We start from the raw sequence: 27,859 nt of genomic DNA on the forward strand, positions 1-27,859 counted from the left end.
CCCCTCAGAGCCCAGCCTTCTTGCTGAGAGGCAGCGTCTCTTTTCTTTCTGTGATTTGATGGTCAAAGTCTTTGCTTCTTTCTCAGTCCATCTGACATGAAGAGACAGTAAGGAAATATTTTAGGGAAGGATGGAGTCTTCTTTGAACAGGAAAGGCCAACTTTCTGGATAACAGGTTCATATATTTGTAGGATCATGTTACGGACCACAATGTGTTCCACATACCCTTGATTGACRGCAGTAACAAAAGGCTTATGTTTCACAAGCAGAAGAGAAAATGGTTTCCAGGGTCCCACTSTGTTGGAGTATTTGTCCTGTTTTCCCACTATGTTGCTTTATGGAGGGTGGGGGAGCATTTGAATCCACAGCTAAGATATCCCAGTGATGCTGTTGGCTTTTCTCTGTCAGTGCCTGCCAYGTCCAGAGAGTTGTATTTCTCAGGATTTCCATGGCAGTAGATTCCTATTGCTCTTCATGGGACATAGCCTTAGAATAATTAATGCACTTGAACTTTGCATAGTTTAAGAGTCACAAGCAGGCAATTTCTATTATTCTGTCAGAGGAGAATTTGCCTTCAAAGGCTTTAATGGAATGTAAACATGATTAGCATCAGCAGCTCTCTGCTGGCTACTGCCCMTGATTAGCTCACAAGTTGTGCTACAGAAAATAAAGTGGTCACGTAGTGCCTCACTAAGAGAGAAGACCCTGGTAARATTTCAGTCACTTTCGCTTGTTTTGGTGATGGAGCAAGATTAAATTAAAATTTTGGTGAGAGAGTTTTCTACCTTAATCAAGAAGAAAAAAATTTTTCTAACTTCAGAGCAATCCTTAGAGGAATATGTGTTTGACTAATTTGCTTTGCAAGTTATCCTGTTATTCTACATTCTGTAGTTGAGTTTATGCTGTTGATCTTTCCTAAGACTTTGTGTATTTACAAATAGAAAGCTGAAGGTATATTTTAAATGAGTAAAAGCCATGAAAAARGTTGTTATTTACAAACCAGCCTTAGAAGCAGGAAAACTGCAAAGTTATCCAGAAGAATACTCTTCTAGGAAGAACTGATAACATCTCTCCACTCACCCTACAATTGTGATGATAAACATGGACACAATAACTTTAATTTTCTCTCACTGGATCAACTCTCACTATTAAAGGTCATATGTATTAAATTCATTAACTGTGACATTTTCTCATGCTTTATGCATCTAAAGTAATTGTTTCTCTGAATTATTAACATCAATAATAATGTAATATGCATTATTGTGACTTTTTCATTCTATTATTCATCTGCTGATTATTAGGTGAAGAAGGGAAAGATTGCCATTGCATTGTCGGATCTTGTGGTTTATACTAAATCTCAGAAGTTTGTGAGCTTTGACCATTCCATGGAGAATCAGAAGTGCTATGAAAATAATTCGATTGGAGAATCYCTAGCACGAAAACTTCTACGATCTTCACGTAATTTCTTTTGAGTTAATCAGTTTGTATTGTTGCTATGCTTCACTGCTTAGGCATTGGAAGGGTTAAAATTTTATGAAACATGTGCTGTCTGATTTTATTTGATTCTACGTATAACACTGGTTTAGAAACGTCCTTTGCCTTACATTTCTTTTATTTCTGTTGGTTTTGTGAGGAAAATTGAAATTCAACTTTAATTCTGCATATTTTTACAAGAACAAATATTAGCACAGTCTACAAARTGTATGTCTGCCTTTTGATTCATTGCTTTCTGCATCAAACAATTTAGAAGTTACAGTCAATACTTGAAAATGTGTGGAGTAAATTTCACCTCCCTCACCATATCTGGGCTGAGAACTCAGTGGAGTTGGCCTGCCAGTCCCCTGGCTTTGGTGWGGACTGCAGATAAGAGAGTCTCATTAACAGCATGGATAAACCCCAGAGAAGACAGTTTGCTCCACTGGACCAGACCTTTCATCCCAGCCAAGCTGGGTTATTCAAAACTCATTCAATGTTGGAGCATCTCTATTTGGTGCAGCCAGTGCAGCRCAGTCTCTGCTGCTTTAGCTCCAGCTGCCTGCCAAGAGCCCTGAGGGAGCACTAAGAGATCACTGACCATGACAATGACAATGAGGTCTGCCACATGCCCATTCACTGGGGCCAGCCCAGCTGCCACCCACCACTTTGTGGAGGTGATTCAATGGCTGGTGAGGTGAATGATGCATCAAAACGAGTAGGATTTTGCCAGCCATCCACAGACAGTCCTTTCTAGTTCCTCTAGCAAGCTTGGGAATACAAAGTAGTTGTATAAACCCACCTCCCCCCASCAAAAAACCAAACACACCAAACAAAAACAAACAAAAAATGAGAAGAGGATGAAAAAGATCWGAGAGATGACCCTCAAAATGTAGATATTTGTTTAATTACTAAAATGGAAACATGTAGATAGAAGTAATCTGAAGTTTCCCACATCTATGTAGTTTATGCCTACAAATGAGATGGGAAGGAACACTGCCAGCAGAGGGAAAAACAATGTACATGAATAGTTAACATCTTCTGAGGCTTAAAAAGGAAATATTAAAGTGGCTTTCAAAAATGTGCTGTTCCCTGGTCTTAATACTATTTAGCCATTTTATTTAAACCTCCAAACAGTAAGACAAGATCATCTAGGGATGATTTTTTTTTTTCATTTTGAGCTATTCTAGAATGAGGCAGTTCTTTGAGCAGTTTCCTGTTTTATGTCTTAGTTTCCCATGAGAACACAGTAGGTTTTAGTGTAAAAATACTGTGTTTACCTTGCAAAGATGTGAAGAAACAGAATATGTCAGGGAAGGAATGATATTTGCTTAATATACTTTTGACTTAAATCTGTACTATATTTAGAAATACTATCAGATTCAAATACACAGTAAATATTAGGGTTTTAAAATAGAATTTCAGGCATATCTCAGAGTCCATATAATAGTGTATGATATCGTGTCAAAAAAATTGATGGATCAGATTGTTGTATTTTTATTTTTTATTAAAATAGGGGCTCTTGAATAATAAATGTTTTCTTACCAAGCCTTTATCCTTTTCTTTATCAGCTAGAGAGTTTATTGCACATACTACAAGGTTTATTACAAGAATTTACCCCAAGGGAACAAGAATGAGCTCTTCCAATTATAATCCTCAAGAGTTCTGGAATGTGGGATGTCAAATGGGTACGTATGCTTGCAGAGACTATTGCATTCCAGGCTTTATTGATAGAAGAGTTTTTTGCTTCCTATAGTATTTTGGTGTTTGTGGGTTACATATTTTTCCCCAGTGGCATAATTTAAATTTTTTGTTATATAAACTTTTCCTTCAGCCCACATATCCATCAATTTTCACCCCTAGTAATCCTAAACATCACCCTGTGTTAAACAACTGTATCTTATCCCAGATATCCCATTTATTATATTTTACTAATTTCTTTAAWCTACCTTTTAAAATTGGATATTAAGAAACACTAGTAACAACTTAGCATTTTTAAGCTTCCATTACACTGCMACACAAGTCCCTTCTGAGTGCTCCCTGTGATTTGAGAGGCCCAGGAGCAGGAGATGTGAGCACAACAATTGATAGTGGTGTCTAGAATTCCCAGAATAGGAAATGCTACCCAAGGAAGGACTCAAACATTCCTAGTCAGCACAACACCCAGGTACAGCTAGGAGCTGCTGGGAGCCTCCAGACTTTGTATAGATGAAACATACATTTAGCATCTTAATTTCCAGTACAAAACAGATCAGTTTCCTTAGCAACAAAATAACAGTAACTTCTGCTTCTCTTCATTTAAAGTCATTCATTTGAATTGGTTAAAAATAGGCATGACTTCTGGACCCAGTAGGCTTTGACAAACCTCTCACCTGTGAGCGTTTTGTCCTTTTTAATGGCTTTAGAGGCAATTTCACCTTCATTTGTTTGTTCTTCAGTTTAAAAGATTCTCAGTAACAGAATATTTTTCTGTGTCTGCCTGCTACATCTCCTTCAGCCCTAGGTAAAGTAGAGCAGAATGTTTTTTGCATCCACATATAAATTCTGTCTTTTATTCTGAGTCTTTGCCAAGGCCACCTGAGGGAGACTGGGGTGAGCAGGGCACTTTGCCGTAGGCTCCCACTTTTGAGAGGTGGAAGGTATGGACTCACCTTGTTATGTTAAAATACACACTCATCCAAGGACAGGCACAGTTTTCACTCTGCCTGTAGGGCCCTGGAGCTTATGCCACCCTTGTTCCAGGCTTCCTTTTCCCCTTTCTCAGCTCCCCATATATCTTCTGTGACAAGTTACCTTCTCCATCCTGACTTTTATATTGGGGTAGAGTTTTACATAACTAGAGGAGTAAAAAAAAATACTACTTAGTATGAATGTTACTTGTTTCTGTGTCCTTATAAATGCTTATTTGCARTACAGATTTGGAACTGGTTTGGGCTATCCAAGTAACCTTCGTTACCATACTGTGTGAAATYGGTTTTGTTGTATTCTGTCCTTGTGGTCCATCCACACTTAGTGTGATGTCTGGATTGTTTACCTGGAGTGCTGCTCTCTCTGTGTGCTATCATTGCTATCTATACTATATATTGCCATTAAAAACTAGTAAGTTTGTTCCATGCTTAGAAGAAGCACTAGCCAGAGGGCCTTAATTTAAAGCGGAATTAATCTCCCGGTCTTATCATACCACATTTTTCTAGTTATCTTTCTAGCTTGCAAATCTCCACACTTATCTCTGCAAAGAATATCCATTTGTTAGATCACAGGCAGGACAAAATGATWACACTGACTGTTTACTCAGAGCATAATTTAATGAGAAGTCATTCTAAAYATTAGTATGCAAAACATATGACTTTTGGTGCAGTGGGGGTTTGGGCCCCTTCCTGGAAGAATTAAAAATATGCAGGAAGTGCTTAAATTTGCCCTSTTGGTCACTTCATTTGCATCTTCACTTCAGAAAACCTCAATTTTTCACATGGGAATAGGCTGATTAAAAACTATTCTCCAAATACATGATTTCCAAGCCATATTAGTTCTATTCTTAATTCCCATATCCGCTTCAGATAAATACAGCAGAAATACAGCTGCTCTTCACCATGTAACTCCCAAAGTGAGTGAACCTCAGTGATTTTATAATGATGTCCTTCCACTGATTTAACACAGATTTTCCAATTTTGATGTCTATCTATTTTGGTGTCTGTGTGGTCCACCCACCCTTTCTCTCTCCCCACCATTGCGCTTTACACCTCATGTACAGAAATAATCCTTCCAGATCCCTTCTATCACTTCCCTAAAACTCTTCAAAGGGCTCTCAGATTTCTCTTCTGTCACCTATTCCCCTTCTTAACTCCCTTCTCTGCCTCACACCTGTGAGCTTACCTTTAAGTTCCTTTAACATCCATAACTTTTCTGGCTGGRCAAAGAAAATATATTAGATTTTGTTCAAACCTGCATACAATATTGCCTGCCAGGCCTCTGCATCATGTACTTATGAGAATTGAGTTATTCCTTCACTTCCCTTAGTGATCGACCCAAACCAGTGCTTTCTTCAGTGCCTTGCCAGCAATTTTCTCTAAATTGCTTGGAACACATTAACTTGGGGCAGCCTGGCACTCAGCTTAAAGTAGGATGAAATGGTCCAAAAAGCTCAAGATTTGTTCGGGCTTAGAATGAGACATGTAATTGTGTAAACCTAATTACCGGAGGAAGGCAAGTTAAAAACCACAGTTTTAAAAAAGCACAAATTTTTTACAAAATWGCTTTTGGATATCACTGTGCACTGTGTGTCCATTCTCTGAAAATGGAGACTTATGCGAACAGGAGGTTTTGTGAACAAAGAGGTTTTACAGAGAAAGAAACCCACTTCTTATAGTCTGTGAAAATGAGTATGCCTTCTGCATRCAACTGCAGTGAGGCACTGGAAAGAACCGGTTTTGTCTATCCATATCTCCTTTTTATTTAGTAAATAAAATAAAATTCAAAGGTTTATGCAGGAAAAGAAAATTTAGAACAGTTATTTAAATCAAAAGATATCAGTTGTTTTATATCAACTGAGAAAAACAACAAAAAATCCAAAGCAAAAGAAAGCCTCAGTGAAAWTAAATACGGAAAGACTTAAATATCCTTTTGACTATGGAATTTCCATGCAGTAGGACATATTATCCAGGCATCAAAGCATTCTACAGGAATAACCAAAACATGTGATAAGTTATAGGAGAAAGCCATGGTGTGGCAAGTCCAGAGTTTTGTTTCTGAAGAACCCATATAGAACTTAAGCTTTTTGGAGTACTCATAAAAATTTATGTTATTGTGAGAGTTCTACCACTTGTCTGATGGTTCTTTTTTTACTGTTGGTTTTGCTTTGGTCTGTGACACTGAAATGCAGCTTGGAAATTTTGCCACATCTGTTTTGTGGCTCAAGATTGTGAACAATCATACAGCAAAATATGATAAAAAATAATGTATAAAAAGAGGTGTTATAAAGAGCCCTCTAACTTGTTCTGATTTTAACCTCTRAGGCAACCAAGGGAAAGCAGATCAAAATTACTCAAATCTTACCTTGCTTGGSTTCTGTGTCAATACCTATATTGTTATTACTGGCTTTAATAGTTCAAAAATCCATCCTTAGGAAGTGAAAACTAGAGGACTAATTCTTTTTATGATGTCCCTTAAATGTCATTGATTTGATCTTTACAAATAGTGAGGTGGGCAACTAATGCRTGTGTAGACATCTACAAGTTAGGTGGGACAATATGATTCAATAGATGAAGCTCCCCAAATGCACTCAGCTTTTCTTTGGAATTATTCCAAAGGCTGGGAGTTGTTTTGAATGAAGGTTTCAYGTTTCTTCTGCAGAAATGTGTCTACTGCCAGCTTTATGAAAAAGCTTTTGGGCTACTCTGCAGCCTGATCTTTTTTAGGCAGTTTTTGGTGTGTGAAATAGATACTGGAATTTCACTTAAAAGCAAAGAAACATTGAAATTCCATTTTATCAGTTTTTCCAGCTATCYTCACTGCAGACAATCAATAAAATAGTAAATAATTTATGTGAAGCCTAATAAATTTTAAAGGAAGATGGAAAAAAAAATTGCAGAAACAATTGTTTCTGAAAGTCCTTGCTGATCTTGTTCTAAAACCTGTCAGTGACTCAGACTAAGACAGGAAAGGGAAGCTGATAATATTCACTGTTTTGCCAAGAATMACAAGTCAAACAAATTTTAAAAATTATTTTGGAAAACTTTCAGATGTAAAATTGGTCAAATGACAACCAAAATACACTCAGACCWACACTGAAATATAACTTTAAGACTGACACATTTATTAGTTAGCAAAAATCAATTTAGATATTAGATCTGATAATTTATCAGAAACATTTAGGTACTTTTCCCATGCGAATCTCACAAGAGAGGATCCCTACTTGAAACCCCTTGCAGGAATACTTGGACAATGGATGACTCTTAATCACCTGACTTTTTTTTCCAGTAGAACTACTTGTAATTAAGTAAGAACAAGGTCAGCAATTATGAACTGTATGACTGAATTCTCCACATTTCTAATGACAGTGTCTTTAGAGCAACAGTATTAAATAGGTCCAAAGACAAAGCAAAAAAAGACTGACTGCACATTCTAAGCATGTTATGTCACAGTTACACATTTACTCCGTTCTCAGAGGAGCAATCCCTCTTCCAATGGCAGAATCCCTCAGGTCGAAAGTAATTAATAAATTAAGTTTCTGTAGAATAAAAACAACCATTTCAAAATGGGTAGCTAAAAAATAATGACATAATTTATAATTAAACTTAATAAAATCTGGATTCTGTAAGAAGTGGGAAAAAATACATGCAGTTTGGCTAATTTATTTTTCCAGAAACAGAGGGGAGAGGTTTTATGCCAAAAGTTCTATTATCCATATAAGCCTGCTCTGTGTTGTAAGGGAATCAATCATTGTATACTTTTTTTATTTTTTCTGGTAGACGGAGGTCCTTGTTCATAAAGTTTGGGGGGATTGCACCTATTCACAGGCTTACTCTCTTTCCATTTGAAGCCCCTCCCCCTTGTCATGTTATGCCCTTGGTAAAGCATCTCTCTCCATCTCTCTCCATCTCTCTTGGACTTCTAAAATATTTCTGTAAATTTGGGCAGTGATAGATTGAGTGCAGCTGTGACCTGCATGTGAGAAGAAAGGATAGACAGTCCATGCCCAGCTTGGAGTGTTAATGTGGAATGAAAGCAGTGTCCTCAAATGCAGTCACATTGATCTTCTCATAACCAATGGCAATGCACCAGAGCATTGGGATATGGTCCTGTTTTCTAYAGTATTTCCCAGTCTGTGGGGAATTCAGTTCAAATTTTGAATATCTAAGGCATAGATTTTTATTGCATTTATTGTGAGTGGCCCACTTTAAGAACAGAGACAACTGGAAAGAGCTTGAGAGGATGGCAAAAAGGCTGATAAAAGTGTGGTCTATTATATCTCTTWTGATTCAAATGAGTGAGGTAAATCACGGAGATAGGAACATTGGCACTGAGTGGTTTTTGCATGTGAATTTTTGAAATGGCATAAAATTCAGGCATTTTGAGATGCATTTTAAACGGCATAAAATGCAATTAAGTAACCCATTTTAAGAAAAATTGGTGACAAATGTGTCCTTATCCATTTAAAAAACCTGCCTTTTAAATGGAGAAAATGCATTAACCTTATGGTTTTAATATAGGTAATAGAACCAGGAAGCAAAGAACAAAGAATTAAAAAATGACTATTTAAAAGTCCCAGTAGGAATATTAMTTGAGAAGCAGGATCACCGACAAAAGATGTGCAGTTTTTGTCAACTGCCCTTCAAATCATAGTCACAGAGCTCATTTTGGTTTTAAAAAGCTTTTGCTTTTAGTCTATAAATCGATTATGTCTTAAATGGTGGTGCTTATGGAAGGTGCTGTATCTGAATATTTAGAATGCCGTTTTTTTCTGCAATTAATTGTGGGACTGAGTTCGGTTAACTGCTTGTGATAGAGAGATCTGAAGTCAAAAATACTCCTTGTTCATTATGGATTGGTTCATCTTTTTGGAGATAGGCTATTTSCTTCCTTCCATTTGCTATATGAAGTTATCTGCATCTGGGGTTTGCTGGGACACGATGGCAACTTTGCTACCTTGAAGATGATTTGAGTATTAAATGTTCTGATCTGAAGGAGATTTGGCCTCGTGGCTCTAAGAGGACTTAGATCCATTCCAAGTGCAGGAATCACTTGGTGGAATTTCTTTGCTCAGGTTGTCCCCTAAGCCCATGTTTTGCTGTGCTGTTTTGATTTTGATGTAAATATTAAAAGGCTTTGGTGCTCAATGAAAGGAAGAGAGAGTTTAATGGCTACACTGTTAAACTTCAGATGCCTTTACTTCCCCATGAAAACCATACATTAAGATTATGTACTGCTCAGATGGTTTCATTGCAAGCGCATTTAGACTTTTTTTGCAAAAGAAACKGTCTAAATCTTTCTTCATACATGCATTAAATTTATACTGTTTCATAGAACAACAATACAAAGGATGCTATTGACAGTTCTGCTTTCAAATTCAACAAAGTTAAAATGAAACCCTGGGTAGAAATTCAGTGTTGTTTGCAGAAAAATGTTGCTAAGCCCACGCTGCTAGGCATAGGTTTTAGTTTATGATCCTTGCCATTTCTCAAGAAKTGTTAGGGCTATAACTGCACCTGATTAAAAAGAAAAACTGTGCATCAATACACCATAAAGCAGTGCCCTGGGAGGCCCCAAGCAGCTATGAACCTTGCAAACAGTGGTAGGAGAGGTTTGCATTTCAGRGAATATGACACAAAATCTCACATTTGCTTAATCAAGTAAAAACTTGTAATACCAAGAAACTAGTAGATAAATTTAAACTACTGTTCCATGTGTTTTTAACTTGTTCTAAGGTCAAATTAAATTAAGTGAAAACATGGTGCTGATGCTGATGTTTGAAGATATGAACCCATAATAACATTGCCCTTCACTTGTGGTGCAAAAGTAATTTYCCTAATACGATAAAATGTGAAGTATTCTCCTTTGCTTGTTTCTGTTACATCTGATTTTCCTGTTTAGCTGCCTATAGAGCTTGGTAAATTTAGCACTAGTCTCATTATGTGCAATCATGTAATTTGGTTCATCATGTGGAAGCTGCTATTCGAAGCTGACTGCTCGATGTGCCTGATCTCAGTTKCACTTTCAAACCCACACATTCTGAAAGTGTGGCCTAGGAATCACCTGTGGACTGAGACATCCTGGGTTATCTGCAGATCAGACTGTTAAGGGCCTCAGGGTTGCAGCTCTTATAGCATCCACTGCACAGCTTGATTCAGTGCATAAAAATATGACAAGCATCATATAGCACCAAATTTGGGGCTGTTTCTGGATGATGTGTTGAGTCATAAAAAGCAAATTGTGAACCACTGCCAAAACCACACCAAGAGAATACTTACCCTGTTTAAAAAAGACAGTGGCATGCAATGGACAATATGAACACTCTGAAGTTTGATTTCTCTTGTCAAAGRTAAAACAAATTTCCTTTGTATATCAATATAAAACCATATCTACTTCTACATTAGCATTTAGATCAAAATAGGAGTGCATGTTGTGTTTTGTTGTTGGTTGGGGGTTTTTGTTGTTTGTTTAGGTTTTTTCTAGACAAGATTTCCGATTGTTCCTACTTACTCTATGTTGGTTCAGATGCAGAGCAATCTTAGCTAGCACAGATGGGATTCCTTTCAGATTAAACAGAAGATGCACTCTGGGACCACTTCATGAATTCTAGCTATTAATTGCTTTTGAGACTATGGAACTGGACTAGAGCTCTTCAGAAGTAGCCCCACCTAAAACATATGTAGTGCAAATATCAGGTCCATTGTACCAGCTGCTTCATTCCTATTTGTGTCATTTGCTACAGAACCWTTTAAAAGGATCATCAAAGTAGTGAAGGAACAAATAATTTTTGCAGTGAAAACAATTTTGTGTGTTTTCCACTTGACATAAGGATTTTTGAATTGTGTAAAAGGTTCATTCAATGGATTCGTATTATCTCATAGGAACACGCAATAAGGTCCTCTTCCTGAATTATTAAGAGAAGTCACTTGAACTGCTTAAAGTCTTCTTTTTTCATTCCTACCAAACCATTAAGCAAATTAATTTTTATCATKTCCTGTTTAACATGTCATAGGTTCTCAATGTCATAATTCATTGCTGATTTGACTTCTGCATTTTCTATTTTGAATGTGACAGGAAGCTCCAATGTAYTGGAATTGGGGACAGTTTCATTAAACAGGTCTTTTTCAATGTTGGCTTTATCTCATGAATGACAATATCCTGTTGATGAGAAGTGTGATATTTTATTATTGGTGCTACAGCAAACCAAAAATGTTTTGAACTGCCAAGGAAAAAAAAATCTATCAGGTGCATTCTTACAGGAATCACCAGTACTGGAGGATKAATCTCCAAAGAGAGTGTGTGCTCACATAAATTAAGGAACACGTTTAAAATTGCTTCTGCTTCTATAAACTTGTATGTATTTGCACTGAATATTCTCACTRCAAGCTAAAGCTTCTTGATCTTCTGGATGAGATGTTTTTGTGATGAATTCTGCATCATAACTTGGGTTAGATACAATCCTTTGGTTTTGACTTCTGCACCARAACTTTGTTAGCAGGTTTGGGGTGCAGGGTCTTGCTGCTGTGGAGAAACTAGGAATTTGAATTTAGTTATTATGGAGATAGAAAGGATCTCTCATATTCTCCAAGGTCTAATTTAGAAAGAAAAGGGAAAYACACATAGCAATGTAAAAGCAATCTCTGGGGTAATTCTTAAAATGTGGTTCTAAATGGTAGACTGATTTTGTACAAAAATAATTTGTTATTGAATACCACTTAATTTAGGAAAAATAACAGGATCTTATATATGAATTGAAAGATATACTTTAAGCTTATTTGTATTTTTTACCATTTGTTTTATGAAATGTTATCAAGCCTAATTCATTAAAATCAATATTGATCTAATTTTACAGTGGCCTTAAACTTCCAAACACCGGGAACACAAATGGAATTGCAAGATGGAAAATTCCTGGACAACGGTGGTTGTGGCTATGTGCTGAAACCCGAATTCTTGAGGGATCGCAATACAACCTTTACACCCCACAATGTGGGAGGATACAGCAAACCGATGTCTCTGTCAATAAGGGTAAGATTACTGAAGTGTTGCTTTATTCCATAGAAATGGGAAAACAAATGCTATGTAGTTCAGATGTAATTGTTATGTATTGTTTGTTTTTCAATTTACTCCCATTCTTGGTTGTTGGGAACTTAATAATGTTTTCAACAAGATGGTGAAACCCTCATATAGTAYCAACTGCTGCATGGGTGCTTTCCTATCTGTAGTTCACTTATGTTTGCTAAAAATATGTAGGAGTTCGGAGCCTCTAAGAGTCTGTAAAAATACATGCATTTTCATCATGCTGTTTAGAGAAATAGAAATAATGTAGCTGACTAAGGGACCGGTCAATTGTTCTTGTGAAAACTGAACTCTGAGAACACAGAAATCAAATGTGCACTTTGGGTGTGTTTTACTTCTTTCAGTATCAATAGTATCACGTGTACTATTATAATGTTAATTGACAAATGGAAATTTTTAAAGATAAGATAGGAAGCTTTATGGTTATTTTAAGTCTCATTATCTTCCTGTGCATATAAAAAAGACTATTTATAATCCTACAATGATATAAATAAGTGTGAAAGGAGGGAAGAATTAATAAGGCTTTGAATTATTTCTACTTCTCCCAAATTATAATGTGATTTACTTCCCAAAAATACTAGAAATACATGTAATTTGCAAATAAATGGTTAGAAAAGCCCTTTTATGAGGTCAAATAGATTTATTACAAATGTTCACTAATTAGAAAACTTCCTTTTCCCARTGAAAAATATTTCTGATTACACAGAATACTGCTTGCATAAATGCTATTTAATTAGCATATAATTAGTGTATAATTGCTATTTTGTTTCTTCCAGAGTAATAAATAGAGGAGATAAAACAATAGTTAGTGACAATTATAAAATACTTACATAATGCACGCACCTAATCAAGAACATTTTAGTGTCCTGACAGTGAGCATACCAATTGTAAATAGATATTGCTGGATGATTTCAAGCAGCCAGGCAAATACATCATTTATTTCAGCCCTAATTTGTATGAAGCTGGAATTAAGACGAAGAGAAACATCGAATTGTAATGACAGAAAAAATCATTGTCAATGCAAAGGAAGTTACTGAGCTTGGAAGAAGCTGGAGAAGAGGAAAGCAGTGTTTTAGACTGAGGACTTTAGACTGAGACTGCAGGCTGGGTTGTGCAGGCTGCAGAGAAATGATGGCATCCCACTGGCTGATGGACTGAAGGGCACAGAGAGCCCCATTCATAGTCAGCAGCAAAAACCAGGAAATGGTGGTTGAAGACAAAAGGAATCAGGAGCAGGAGTTAAAGGAAAAGCAGATTCTGCTGAAAAATGTTACTAACCAGATGAATGGAGAAATTGCTCAACAGAAAGCAAAGATAAAAAACATCTAGGGGTCAAATCTCTCAGAATGAATGAATGAATATGAATGAATGAAGAAAAATCACATAGGGCCTGATTTTACTGAATTAGTTATTTACCTGATGTGCCACAATTCCCATCAACAAGGAATATAGAGCCTTTGAAGCAGAAATAGAGAAATACAAGGTGTTTCAYAAACAGTCTTCTCAGCCTAAAAATTTTTACAACTCTCAGTATGTCTGCTTCACCTTGGGTCTCGAAATTTGATTGGATTTACGGATTTGGGTTATAGTGTGCCTAGAAGAGCTCATTCTTTTCCCACACCAGCAGAGACTTAGATTGGGTCTAGTGATTGGATAAGTGACACAGGCCTTGGCCAGTGGGGCTGCATTATAATCATGGCATTCAGGACACGGCAAGGACTCTCCCAGGTTCTTATTGGGCAGCCCATCAATGATTGCAAAGCTTTSTGGTGAAGGTTTCCTTGGAAGAAAGGGGACAGCATCAGTGTTAGCTAAGACATTGCTCTTCAGTATTTTAGGCTAGAACTTCTCTTGGAGAAAGGTGTTACAGAAAATATCTAAACAAAAAGTGGAATTTGTGGTGTTTGATTTTTTTGGTGGTTGACAGGGGAGTTAGAATTTCTGACAATGTTTAGTCCTGAGACCAGGATCAGGAGTCATATCTTTCACCTAGGCTTTCAGTCTTGTTTATCTCTCTTGATACATTCCATAGACTGATTTCTAAAAAGCTGATTACTGTAGAGATGTTTATTCTCTCCTAGGTGTCTTGAAATACAGGTAGAAAGCAGACAAAATTGTGACTTTTATAAATCCTTTCTAAGGCTGGGTGCCAGATTACAGGGCAGTCTGAGACAAAATTTCCACGTAGCTAACTAAATTCAGGAGAAAAACATTAGGAAGTTTACTAAATGAAGAGTTTTATGTGTTACAGTGCAAGAAAAGGCAGRTGAGGCAGTCTGCTACATACCCTGTAGCATAATGTTGATAGCACTGTGGGTCTTAATTCTGATCCACTCCATTCAGAATGGAATTCATGAGCTGGATAGCAGAAAATGCAAAAATCACTGGAGACTGCTTCCTCCAACACTGTATTTTTGCATAATAATTGCATAAAACTTTTATGTGTAATGATTGAATAAAAATTTAAGCCTAAAGATCATTGCTTAAAGTGTGATATCGTATGTATGAATATATATATATACACACTCATACAGTGGGGTTTTTTTTACAAAGAGGGTGGTGAAACCCTGGCACAGGTTGTCCAGAGCACTTTTAGGTGTCCCATCCCTGTAGACATTCAAGATCAGGTTGGACTGAGCTTGGAGCAACCTGATCTAGTTGAAAATGTMCCTGCCCATCACATGGGGGTTGGAACTAGATGTCTTTTAAAGGTTCCTTTGAACACAAACTACATTTCTATAAAATTATAAAAAAGTAATTAGATGGGAAGCACCATATTCTTGATTCCAWTGTGTTTCATATGTATTTTTAGAACAGTTTAGGGCTGGTATATATTTATAGTAGTTTCTTATGACACATTTATGTTATAGCTGTTATAAGGCTATGATGTATAGCTCGTTCTCACAGTTATTTCAATACATTACAACTTAAATTTTCCAGCTGATCAGTGGCCATCAGTTACCACCCAGCAGCCTGTCGAGGACCAACAAAGCTGACCCTATGGTGCAGATAGAAATATATGGTGTGCCAGAGGATCAAGCAAGAAAGAAATCTAGTGTTGTAAAAAGCAATGGTGAGCACCACTCTGATTGTCTTGACTGTGAAAAAAGGACATTTTTTTTTTTATAAGGAATCCCCAGCTTTGCATCCCAAGAAGTTGTTAGGGAAATGCAGTTATTTCTCTCTGGACTAGGATCTTCTGGCACAAAATCTGTAGCAGAAGTTCGTGCTGTGTGCCGTATTTGTAGATAAGGGAAGCACAAACTCCTAGTTGGGAGCACRGTCCCTTTCCAAAGGAAGATGGAATTTTTTTTGTACATTGCTGTGGGCCCATCCTGGACAGCAGCTCAGCCCCACAGAGCTGCTCGCCTGCACTCCCCAAGCTGAATGGGGAGAAGGCTGGAAGGGCCAAAATGAGAAAAGTCTTGGGTTGGGTTGAACAGGTAAAGCAAAAGCTYCACACACAAGAATAACAAAGAATACATTCACCACTTCCCATGGACAGGCAGGTGCAGAGACATTCCCAGGAAAATAAGGTTTTCTTATTGAGCATTTTGGTTACTCAGGAAGACAGATGCTGTAACTCTGAATGTCCTCCCTTTCTCCTTTCCCCCAGCTGTGAGCGTGACACCATATGGRTATGGAACACCACTTTAGTCAGTTTGGGTTGGCTGTCCCACTTTATCTCTTTCTAACTTCCTGTGCACCCCAGCCCCCTCACTGGGATGGGGAGGGTATTTTGCAGCACGAGAAAAACAGAGATCTTGACACTGCACCATCACTGCTCAGCAATAGCTGAAACAACGGTGCATTACCAGCACTGTCTGGTTCAAAAATCCAAAATGCAGCACCACAGGGGTTAATGTGAAGSAAATGAATTCTATCCCAGCCTAAACCAGTACACTAATTGGTAAATTTAGACTTTTTTTTCTTAATAAATTGCTGCAACTTCATCACTTGTCTCATTTGATGTTTCYAGGAGTAGTCCCTTAATTGCTTGACAGGTGAACTGTGTACGCTTTGTAGCCGTCTTTGAACACTCCCTTGTCTTTATTATATAGATCTTCTTGGTGTCTCAGACTACAAGTTCTCTGTGATCTTCCCTTGTCTGTACCTCTATCTTCTATTCTTCCTTTTCCGTTTTTACAGGTGGCTGCTGTTTTAAATCAGCCCCTGAATTTCTTTTCTCTGTATGAGCATTGCTCAAGACAAAGCAACCCTCTCCTGTTCCACACCCTCTTTTTGTATTTCTAGTCAAGAGAACATTTTACTACCTGAATTTACCTATTTCCAACATTAAAGGGGAAACTTTGGCAAAAGCATGTAACTGGCATGGCTATAGGAAAATTTAAGTTGAGCAGAGGTTTTTACCCCAGCTATCCCTGTCCCATTTTGCTCTCTTTTAAGGGATGACAGCAACTGTCTTAGGCTTTTATAGCACTATCGTCAGTGGAGTCTCATCATTTACTTAAATGGGCCCAGAAATCTAAGGAAAAAGAATGAATCTTTACCAGTTCAGACTAGTGATAGCAGGTGCAAGAATTCAGTTACTGAGCAGAAAAAAAAAWWATTTTTTWAATTCTGTTTCTTTTCTCTTTTCATTAGCTTTGTGCCCTAAGTGGAATGAAACTTTCTCTTTTCACATCCAAGTTCCAGAACTGGCAATGATACGCTTCTGTGTGGAGGATGAGGTCTCTCTGGTTAACAATGAATTCCTGGGCCAGTACACCTTACCTGTGATGAGCTTGAATACAGGTAATACCTAATGTGAACCTATAAGAGCTCAAGAAAGTCTGCACCATTCCTGGCTTTTATTATTACTGTAGCATTCAGAGAGTACAGCATCATGCCTTTTTTCTAAAGGATGACTGTGCAACTCTACATATAAATGGCACTCTTTTTTTTTTTTTTTTTTTTTAAGTAATTGTATTCTCTGAATGCAAATCCATGATGTTGAAATCATTTTTTTTTTTTTTTTTTAAGTAATTGTATTCTCTGAATGCAAATCCATGATGTTGAAATCAAAATATTATTAATGACAGTCAATTATTCCCCCTGCAGTATTCCATTCTGGATGGAAACTGCTTAGATGGTATTTTAATTCATTACAGGAAGAGAGACAAGTCAGAACTGCCATGAAGGCAACAGTTTTGTGCACTTTCTACTCAGTTAGGCTTAAAACCCAATATAAGCCAAATTAAAACAAAACAAACCACCAAAAAAACGTTCAGGTAACCTATCTCCAGCTTTTCAGAGTGGAAAACAAAGGATATAAATTAGGCTAAATATTTATGGCATTTCTCTTGCTAGAGTTTCTTTTGTTATGCCAGTAGAGTTCCTGGAACCTTTCATAATGAATAGGCTGCACATAAAAAGCAGACACAGAAGTCAACAGGCCAAGGAGAAAGGCTTATGTAAAATGGCTGTTTACYACATTGGCTTTCCAAAGCTATTTCTGACAAAACAAACAGCTTTTATTAGTGAATAAAGATGGGAAGGGAAAACATTGGAGCTGGCAACAGGCACTGCGCCTTTTTTATTAAGCTTAACAGGATTTTAAATGGCTTTTWTTCCCCCATGTTTGAAAGTCATAAAGTTCCTTGTGATTCTTAGTTGAGGTTGACGAATTATACAAGAACAAAGACATTACTCTTAGAGCTCAGTTGTTTTTCTGCAACATAAATTTTTACACTGATAACCTTTTACTTTCCTTTTACTTGTATACTTCTGGATAATGAAAGAAAAYACAATCTTCCAACTCACAATGTCTGAGACAAATTTAAATATCAGGCACTGATGGTTACATATGCTTGTAAAATTATCAACTGGAGTTTTTTTAATACACAATTTTTCAGTGTGGCTTAATGTCTCTATAGGATTCATTTTGGTCACAAATGAGGAATTCATATTATGGAGAAGTAAGAGCAGTACATTTTCCAGGAAATATTTTTAGTGGAGTAATTCAAAATGCTAGGGAATGAGTCTAAGTACAAAAMCGGTAAATGGTGCCAAACAAATTGCCCTCATCCCCACTTAACATCAAAAACGTCATTTGCCATCAGGATGCCCAGAGGCAKAAATAAAGCCTTCTAAGAGGTGAGGGGGTAAATAATTTCAAAATCTATTGCAATGCTTAGCACTGAGCAGGTTGGAATGATGGTTTTGCTTTAGGTACCCAAGCTCTGTAAACAGTGAAATGGGAAAATAATATTCTTGCAGAGGGAGTCACAACAAGAAGACAAGGGAAGAACTGCCTAAAATGCTGAAGGGTGAGCTAGGATTTCAGTCTTAGTCTTCAGAGCTCCAATTGCTTTAATCTGTACTACAGGACTGTCCCTCAGTCCCTAGGATTCACATCCCTGAGGTATCCCCAAGGGCAAGTTGCTTCCAAAAGCTGAGCAGTGCTCACATCTCTTTTTTCTCTTTGACAGGCAGTGGGACAAAGTTGTACCATTTCYACCCTCCTCTGCATTTTCTTTTGAAAGGATTCAAATCTAACTCCTCACTGCCTTCCTTTTTCCAGCAGCAGCCTCCCAACTACTTGTAGACTCCACTGGGGAGGAATGCTTGCTGCCCAGCTATAGCAGAATTTGATTTTCCATGAAATGATTATGTAGCTATACTCAGAGGGGCTGAAATTGAGAAAAATTCTCTACCTGAGTGGTTATAGGCAAAGAGGAGCGGGGGTCCTGTGTTGTGGTCCCTGTGCCAATAAATCTGCCATGTAGAATACTAATACAGGACAGGAATTCATTTATTAGCTCTGTTATCATGGGATCCATGAATAGTTAATTATTTAATGTAAATTGGAGCCATTTCAATTAAAAAAAAAAAAAGTTTTACTTCTCTCAGGACACTTCATAGAATATTTGGTAGGTAGGGGCTAGAAGACATAGCGTCAGAAATTAATCTTAGGCCTTGAAGTGTATCTTTGGATAGGAAATCCATYAGGCCTTCCACATATTGTGTGCATGCCTTAAAAAATTATCTCAAATTTAAATTACCTGAAACCAGCTGACCAGAATCTGAACCTTAGATACCRGGGGAACTATTGTATTATATGACAGGATAAGACAAAATGGCCTCAAGCTTCTCCAGAGAAGGTTCAGTTGGACATCAGGTAGAATTTTATCACTGGAAGGGTTATCCAGCACTGGAAAGGGCTGCTCAGAGAGGAGGTGCAATCACCATCCTTGAAGGTGTTCAAGAAACAACTGGAYGTAGCRCTTGGTGCCAYGGTCTGGTTCTTGAGGTGGTGATCAGCCAAAGGCTGGGCTCAATCATCTTAGAGGTCTTTTCCAATCTAAATGATTCTGTGATTCYGTACAAAACAACCAAGAAATTCTAAACCCAGGTAAACGAGGGTCACAAAGACTGCACATGCATCTACACACGCTTAAGTAAGCATGTTTGAAAGTAAGTGGTTTTGAAAACTGCAGTTCAGAACATAGACACCTACATAAATAACAGAGACTTACTTAAATAACTGGAGTTACAAGAACATAGATAAAATACAGAACATTTTTTAATCGGAAGTGACGTTGTTCATTATTATGAAATAATGGACATTTAATCATATAAAGCAATCCAGGTTGGGTTTTTGAAGAGGAGGTTGTTTTGTTTTCCAAGCAGGTAAGTGAATTATGTTTGAAGCTGGAAACTACAGCTTCTCCAAATGCTTCAACAACCAGATGAACACATAGTTTGTGATGCACACCTTATCTCTGATAAAAAAATGAAATTCCTAATATGAAATCAACTTTTTAAGATGTCATGGTAAAAGGTCTTACACTACACTTTTTTCTACCTCAGCTGGACATTGCACTGCTGCTGCAACAGTGTTCTGAAAGGCACTATCATTGCTGATTCACAAGTTATTTGTTATCAGAATGTGCAGCACATAATAACCTTGGATATTACAATATGAGCTTTGCTCATGTTTAAATATMACTTCCATTTGAAAAAATACTACATCCTGAAAAATACTGAAGCTTTTCACCCTGTAACCTAAAATWCCAGAATTCAAATGCCATATATATGTAGAAGAGAAAAACTAGCACAAATGGTGTTCCTGTGTAATTTATTATTTTTAAGAGTTATTTAGAGAATTATAGATTGCGCCTTGTTTGCATAGATGATCATAAAAATACTCCATCATRATATTTGTGTTTGTGGTTATCACACTAATAACRTGTCATTGTGTTTACAGGTTACCGYCACATTCCACTGTTGTCCAAAGAAGGCATCAAGCTGGAATGTGCATCACTTTTTGCACATATCTGGTACTATTAATGATGTCCTGCAGAAGAAATTGTTCTGGGGGATTGTCCCCCACTACAATAAAGCAGCCTCACTGTTTTTGCAACAGCCCAATGGCCTGATTCCCAGAGTGGCACATTCTCAATGATTTTATGAAGCCAGAGGAACTTTGGTGTTAGGGGTATTCTGAATAAGGGCTACTGACCTCAGCCCTACTGCTATTTTTCTACAGGAGAAGACTGGGTTTGAGAACGCCTAAGGAAGCTGAAAGTACACAGGTCTATGGGACCTGATGAGATATATCCACAGGTCCTGAGGGAACTGGCCTAAGCCACTATCCATCACATTTGAGAAATCGTGGAAGGCCGGTGAAGTTGCTACTAATTGAAAAATACCTATGAAAAATACCATACTTCATACGTATTATGAAGAAATTCTGTACTGTGAGGGTGGTGAGACCTTGGATTTCCAGAGAAGTTGTGGACTCCCCATCCCTGGAAGTGTTCAAGGTCACTTGGATGGGGCTCTGAGCAAACTCCAAAGTATCCCTGTCCATGGCAGGAGGTTGGAATGAGATGATCTTTAAGGTCACTTCCAACCCAAGCCATTATGTGATTCTRTTATTCTATGATCATTTAGAAACAATTCAAAAATATAGAACTTTTTTGGTTGTTTTTAAAATTCAGTTAATGCCACTTGCAGCTAATTTCAAATTTATGATTCATTACTGAGTGAGAACAATAGTCCAATATGTATGAGAGCTCATGCTAATTTTTATGCTATGAACATGTTACATTTGTATTGAACAAAATTTTTTACCATTGTATCTTTTCAATGGAACAGGAAAAGGTATACATACARTGTTCTTTCTAAATTTGTAATAAAAGAAGGTTCTGATTGGGCTATTATTCTTTAGTGCCCAGTATAATTTTGTTACCTGAAAAAAATAGTTTTGAGAAACAAAAACAGCTCTTAAAATCATAAAAAAAATCATACACTAGTAGCTCAGTCTTGAACCTCCTCCTGCTAAAGGAAGACAAAAAATTAATGGACTGATTTGTAAAGAACCATGCTCCTCTAGGAGCAGGCAGCTCAGGATATATCTTGTGGAAACTAGGATAACTAGGAACTAGGAAACTTTGAGGAGAACTAGAAGAATTTTAGAAAAAGCAAGGGCTGATTGTGTATTTAAAGATCTGTGAGGACAACTTCTTGCCTGACAGAGCTGTTAGTGTAGATCTTGCCCAAAAGACACAGTTTTCCCATCTTCCTTCAGAAATGAAGTATTGTTGACCTTCCATAGGACTACAGTTATACAACTAATGGAAGTTTTTTTACTCAAATATGATTTTCTTTTCAAAAAAAGAATGTTATATTGACAAGTTTATTTCTTTAATATCAAACAATTTCTTAAGTTTGCAGACCATTCTGATAATATTATATTGTAATGCTCTTTTCATTTATTGCTGTTTACTTAATGTTGCTCTAAGATGGAAAACCAGGACATGTGGTAAACAAGGGTTAGAAAATGTCACAGGAAATAACACTATTAGAAAATTGCATTATAGTTATAATAAGGAAACTGAGACAGTAGACAAGAAGAMTCTAAAATCAATATTGAACTGTAAGGCCAGGTCATTTGGTAACAYTGTAAGCTGATCTCAATGTGTTTTCTGTGCTTGAATGACAGGGCACTTGATTCCTTTCCCAGGAGATCCTATAGTGTAAAATGTTGCATGTGCTGATCTTTTTAGTTATCATATTCTGTGTGCCAGCCAATATTCCTTGCATGTGGTACACATTTTACAGCTTCTTATAGCTCTGAATAGAYTAATAAAATTAATACTCAGAGTTGCCTTCACCTCCCCTTATTGAGGAGGAGCTTAATATACCAGATTGACTGGGGGAAATACTCTCTGATAAAACCTGACCAAATGACAGGAGTCCACTGTTTTGATGCTSAGAAAAGCATTCAGTTTATTTAATTTCCTAAATAATGGTCCTAGTCCCGCTTCAGGACCTTTATACAATTTTACATTCTGAAGACTGATTTGTGAGCATCCTTTGGGAGAAGAACAAAATTATCTTCACTTCTGGGATTATTCCTCTGTTGACCACTTTTCCATCTGGTAGAACAACGTCACATTTGTCCAGTATATGGTAACTTAAAATTTACAGCAGATCACATCACAAATTAACACATCTGTGCAGTAAAAAATGCGCCCCTGGTCCTGTAAAGGTCAGTCTGTGCAAGAGTCTGGCAATAATGGACAGTTCATTGTGGCTGCTCACATGCCAAATGTTTAAAGATGTGCTTAACTGCCTCCTCAAATTAGAGAAAACAGAGCCCACAATTAGCATCTGTGGTCTTAAAGGAACTGCTCATGTTCATTATTTRATATATAAACATATCTATTACAGCCCTGAGATCTCTGCAATGCATGTATTGACTGGAACCCCTTATGCAGCATAGGAGGGCAATGAACAAATATCTGCAGTGTCATGATCTTAAATAAATCCTCCACTGAAAACTCACACTCAATATGTTCTGTTTATTCATTAACATTAGCTTCTCCCTCCTCCTTTCTTCACACAAATGACTAGTTRTATTTGCCTCTTGGATGTCAGAATAAAAGAAACAATGACATATCTTACTAGCAAATCAATATCCTGGATTAAATGTTACCTTGCATCAAAACTTTTAAAGTTCTTAAATAAAAATATTGATTGGATAAGACTTAGTGTGGAATTTGCTAGACATCTGAAATATATTGGCAGCAAACTATCCCACAGTTTTCTGGTGAGCTCATCACATGCTGTGATGATAATTACACCATTATCAGCATTGTTTCAACACATTCAGTGGAATTAATAGGCAAAGAATGAGGCCCCACACATTGATGTGTATAGAATTCAGTATTTTATAGTACTATTTATTATTAACAAAACCAAGCCCTTTATTGCTGCCACAAGAACTTTCTGCATGTTGCTACAAGTCCTTAGCATGTGATTCCTTAAACTCACAGTGTTAAGAATCTGGGGCAGGAAGACTATAGCACTTTCAAGACAATAACCTTATGGTTGGAAATGTTAAGATACGTGCTCAGCAGATGACTGCCTATTCTCAAGGGCAACCGAGACAAATTGTACCGTGGGAAATGGGATAAAGAAACATTAGTGGGCAAATAATTGAATCATCTTGGAGAAYGTTTAAATTACACTGTTTCCCAGTGGGTACCACTTTTCTTCATTTAACTGGACACTGCTCAGTTGAATGTTAACAGCTCCCATGAATGTTCCTTTGCTTTTCACAACAAGCTTCAGTACACGGCCTTGGAGTTCTGTGACTTTGTCATATACAATCTGAAACAATATATAGTGAAACAGAAAAAAACATACAAATTTGTTAATCTATTTGACAGGTGAAGCACTTCAATGCAGCATTCAGTATGATGATTAATCCAACTTTGTAATAATTGCTTTAGACTTCCATCCAGAATAGTAGCTATTAACCATGAGCCAAATTCACTTAACTTAGTTAATTTACCTCAGAAATGCATTTGACCTTATCTAGTTTATATAAAGAAATCTTTGTATACAAARAGATAGAATCACAAGCTTAGGCTCATGAAATCTGATTACCATTTGTAAATAAATTTGAAACCTGTGTTGCACAATGCTTGAGGGAAAAAAAATAACAGTATTCATAATTTTCCCTGTGAAAAGTGGAACAGATTAAATTCAGTTTAGCAAGTGAAACTTAGTAAATATAGGTATTTCTGATACTCAAGAAGTGTTGTTGATACTTCTCAAAATAAGTGAGACAGCAGTTTAGCATCTCTTAAAAAAATTACTAAGGTCTATAGTTTTTAAAATTACGTTTATAGCCTTTAAGTTACCTTAATACTGTGAGAACACACAGAGATTAAGTATGAAATTATAATGGTGCATTTTTTWAAATTTAAAATGGCCTAACAAGAATAAGCTGCACTCAGAACATATTCCCATGCTTCAGTCCCTGCARTAATCAAAAACTGCTGAGTGAACTGCATGTGGGCTGATAAAATGTGAAGGAATGCTCTCAGATATTGCAGGCCTGAAAGGTAAGCTCTGTTAAGAGAACCACATTTAATCTAAAATTTGTATGGCTGGAAATGTTTTTGCTATTTTAGATACAGTTGAAAAACGCTTTAAATTTTAATCTCTGCTGTTTAAAAAGCAAATGCGGTGACATTCTGTCACTTCAGGAGAATGGGAAAGGGAAACTCAGATTTTCTGTGGAATCTGAGTGCAGGCTGTACCTATGGCACTGCTGAGGAAAAGGAAAGGCAGACTGAGCCACTCTAGCTTGGATCCCTGTGGGCTGGACTGGTACTTCCACTTGMATGTGCAGGAATTTCTCAGGGAGCATGGAACAGACAGGACACCAGGTGACCCTCAGAGTGAGCACCAATAGACAGGACACCGAGAAAGGGGTTAACATTTCCTCTTCCATTTAGAAACCTTTGGAAATAACAGTCTGGAATAGCTGTCATGAAAGTGGCACCTGGTGCTTTTTGGCTCTGATGTTTACTGTGCCTGTTTTGCCAAATTGTATGTGAATGACAAATTCCACAGCTTTTCTTTCCCCCCACGAAAACCAAAGTTAAATTATGAAGAAAATCCGAAAAAAAGGACAGGTACAATAAGCATAATATACTTTGGAATAAATCTGTGATCTGACATGGAAGCAATGTTAATGTTACTAAAGAAAGCTGCCTTGTTTCTTTGCCAATATTAAAGGCACCAGCTGTTGTTTTAAATTACCAAAACCTATACATATAAGCTGTAAAYGCTAAGAAACTGAACTGGGGTAATGAGAAACTTTCAATCTTTGGCCAAAAAGAGGCTTTAATCTTTGAGCAATGACAGACCTTTGCAGTCCAGGGTAGGTGGTTTTTAATTGATCCCAGAAACTGTTTCTAAAATGGCATTGTAAATTCAGCTGGAGTAAGAGATACATTAAAATCAGGATGTATGGACAGAAAAAAGGTCTGGAGAAGGTTGAATTAGGATGTGGATAGAACAAATGCCACCTGCCAGAGTTTGGGAACAGTTAAATCCTGAAATGATCCTACAGAGAGGACATTGGCCCRCCTTTTGCACAGAGAGATCAGATGGAGGTGAGTTATACAGACCATGCAGCAAATCAGTGAGACAGTTAGGGCTGGAATTCAACTATTCCTGGCTCCAAAAAGAGAAACACTGTTGACCTACAGGAGCCTAATGACATTTTAATCACAAATGAGGGACAGTTGCTTCTCCTTAGGTAGCCATGGCACASTTCCTAGATTTGGTAATTAATCCAAGGTAGCTTTGATGCATGGTGCTGGAGAAAATGACTGCGGCTCCTGGTGTAGTTCCCCTCCTCCCCCTCCATCAGACTGGGTGGGGCTGCTCTGCCTTCCTTTTCTCTTTACACTTTATCTATTTTTCTTCTCCTTCTCCTTTTCTCTACCACCATTTTTTAGTGCAATACAACATTAACTATGGTGAATGCCACAAATTCTAAAATYCAAATACAAGAACTGGAGAAAAAAAAGAGGAGTTGCTTTTTAAAAGCAGCTCCAAAACATTTGCTGTAACTCATTTTATTGTCAGCCCTCCTGGACTTTCACATCTTCACTCTCAACACATGAGTAAAAATCAAACATAAAAAGCACTTTYGCAAGGTTGATAATTTGCTGTAGGCAGTCATAAGCAATAGAAGTACAAAACTAAAATCAAAAATACCCAAGAGAAGCACATTTCAGATTTTTCTCAGCCTGGAACAAAGAAAGAAATTAATATACAGCTTCCTTCCAGCCATTTGGCTTTAATAAAAACTTATGAACTCATAAAAAAGGCTAGTACATTTCTGTACACAGTGTTTTGGACAGTAACTAACTTAAGAGACAGCTGACTTATATTTTTAGTAGTTTTTCTTCCCTGGGGCGGCTTCTGCCTCAGTCTACCAGCCTTGGACAGAAAATGCATCCAGAATGACATCACATATGGAGGAGCAGAGCTGCTAAAGCACAGGCATTGGGTTGGAAATGGCCAAGTTCAATGGAACCATATGTCCCCACTGTGATTAGCACTTTCCAGTGACAAAGATTGAGCATCTGGGAAGAAGGCTGTAAGTTTTGATTAAGGACATTAAAGTTTTCATGGAATTTCTTTTAGTGGCAGTGGAATACTCATTAGCTAGAATTAAATCTCCTCTCAGTGACTACTGACTGACTGCTTTTGGATTTCCTAGCATTCAAATTGATCTAAGAATGATTTGACAGATAATTGCCTTCCAGTGCTGCTGGCTGGTTCTTCTCTGTTGTCCATTTTGGACCTTACAATAATGTTACGATATAATCATATTATGTTTCTTTGCTTTAAGTATTTTTCAAATGCAAAGGCATTTCTTTAGACAGATTAATTATACTTATTCCACTTTGATTGCAAAAAAAAAGAAGGAAAGAACATAAAAATAAAGCCTAGTTCCTTGTTATTCCACTGCAGTACTGGAGGAGGGAAATTTGTCTCGGCTGTGAACAGCAATACTATTCAGGGAGCCTTCTTACAGAACGCTGGAAGTCATCAGGGTAAGCAGGCAACTTTTGTAATTAACAGATGTGGGAAAAGAGAACTATTAGAACTCCAGGACWGGGAAAATAGGAGATAAGCACTCTGACTAACCTAAGCTTCATCATATCTTATCTATGAAACAGGCTGGAGTGGTAATATTTTCCATGCCTTCTACTTTATAGCCTGCTGAAAGAGCATTTGTAAATTGCTTTGAGATCTTTAGGAGATTTGTTACATGTAATAATTACAATCTCCAATCCCACCTACTGTTTCAATCTCATCTGCCCTCACAAACGAACACTGTTTATGCCACTTCCCATTCTGCTGTAAATGTTTCTCCATACAAATGTTTCCTTTCACCCCAGAGGCATGAGCACTTCAGCCGTGTGTGAAATAATTATACATAGCTGTGAACTGATGGCATTTTAACATGAAAAGAACCTGGCTATTTATTCTTGTGTTATCACTTAGGACAGTGACAACCAATTTTCAAATGTTAATTTGAATAACAGAATCCATTCAATTAATACTTTTCATGYTATTGTGCAAATCTGCATTCAGAACTGACTGGCTTATGGTGTAATGATGCTTGGTCTCATTTGACTAATGTGTAACTGTGGYTATTATGGTGTAAGACAGAGCACTGTGAAAAATCCAACTGCTTTCCTAAAGAGAGAGACATAAAAGACACTATCACTTCTAAGAAGGATGCAAAGCAGACAGTTGTCCCCATTGTGGTTCARCTTATGATACAATCCTTTTT

General features: G+C 37.2%; 2 protein-coding genes across 2 annotated transcripts in view; one reads left to right on the top strand and one right to left on the bottom strand.

Moving 5' to 3' along the window:
* The window catches only part of PLCZ1 (phospholipase C zeta 1), a 44,500-nt gene extending 23,734 nt beyond the window's left edge, over positions 1 to 20,766 (top strand). Inside the window, exons 8-13 of the mRNA XM_057381791.1 lie at positions 1,302 to 1,458; positions 3,045 to 3,161; positions 12,014 to 12,186; positions 15,178 to 15,310; positions 16,843 to 16,992; positions 20,447 to 20,766. Of these exons, the coding sequence (XP_057237774.1) occupies positions 1,302 to 1,458; positions 3,045 to 3,161; positions 12,014 to 12,186; positions 15,178 to 15,310; positions 16,843 to 16,992; positions 20,447 to 20,529 (813 nt within the window). The 3' untranslated portion in view covers positions 20,530 to 20,766. The remainder of the gene's footprint in view (positions 1 to 1,301; positions 1,459 to 3,044; positions 3,162 to 12,013; positions 12,187 to 15,177; positions 15,311 to 16,842; positions 16,993 to 20,446) is intronic.
* A 1,152-nt stretch (positions 20,767 to 21,918) lies between these two features.
* PIK3C2G (phosphatidylinositol-4-phosphate 3-kinase catalytic subunit type 2 gamma) overlaps positions 21,919 to 27,859 on the bottom strand; it is a 190,474-nt gene continuing 184,533 nt past the window's right edge. The window contains exon 34 of the mRNA XM_057381792.1: positions 21,919 to 23,859. Coding sequence (XP_057237775.1) covers positions 23,707 to 23,859 — 153 coding nt within the window. The 3' untranslated portion in view covers positions 21,919 to 23,706. The remainder of the gene's footprint in view (positions 23,860 to 27,859) is intronic.

The sequence above is a fragment of the Malurus melanocephalus genome, unplaced genomic scaffold, assembly GCF_030028575.1.
Source record: "Malurus melanocephalus ecotype Western Australia unplaced genomic scaffold, MMel_1.1 scaffold_529, whole genome shotgun sequence".
Lineage (NCBI taxonomy): Eukaryota > Metazoa > Chordata > Aves > Passeriformes > Maluridae > Malurus > Malurus melanocephalus.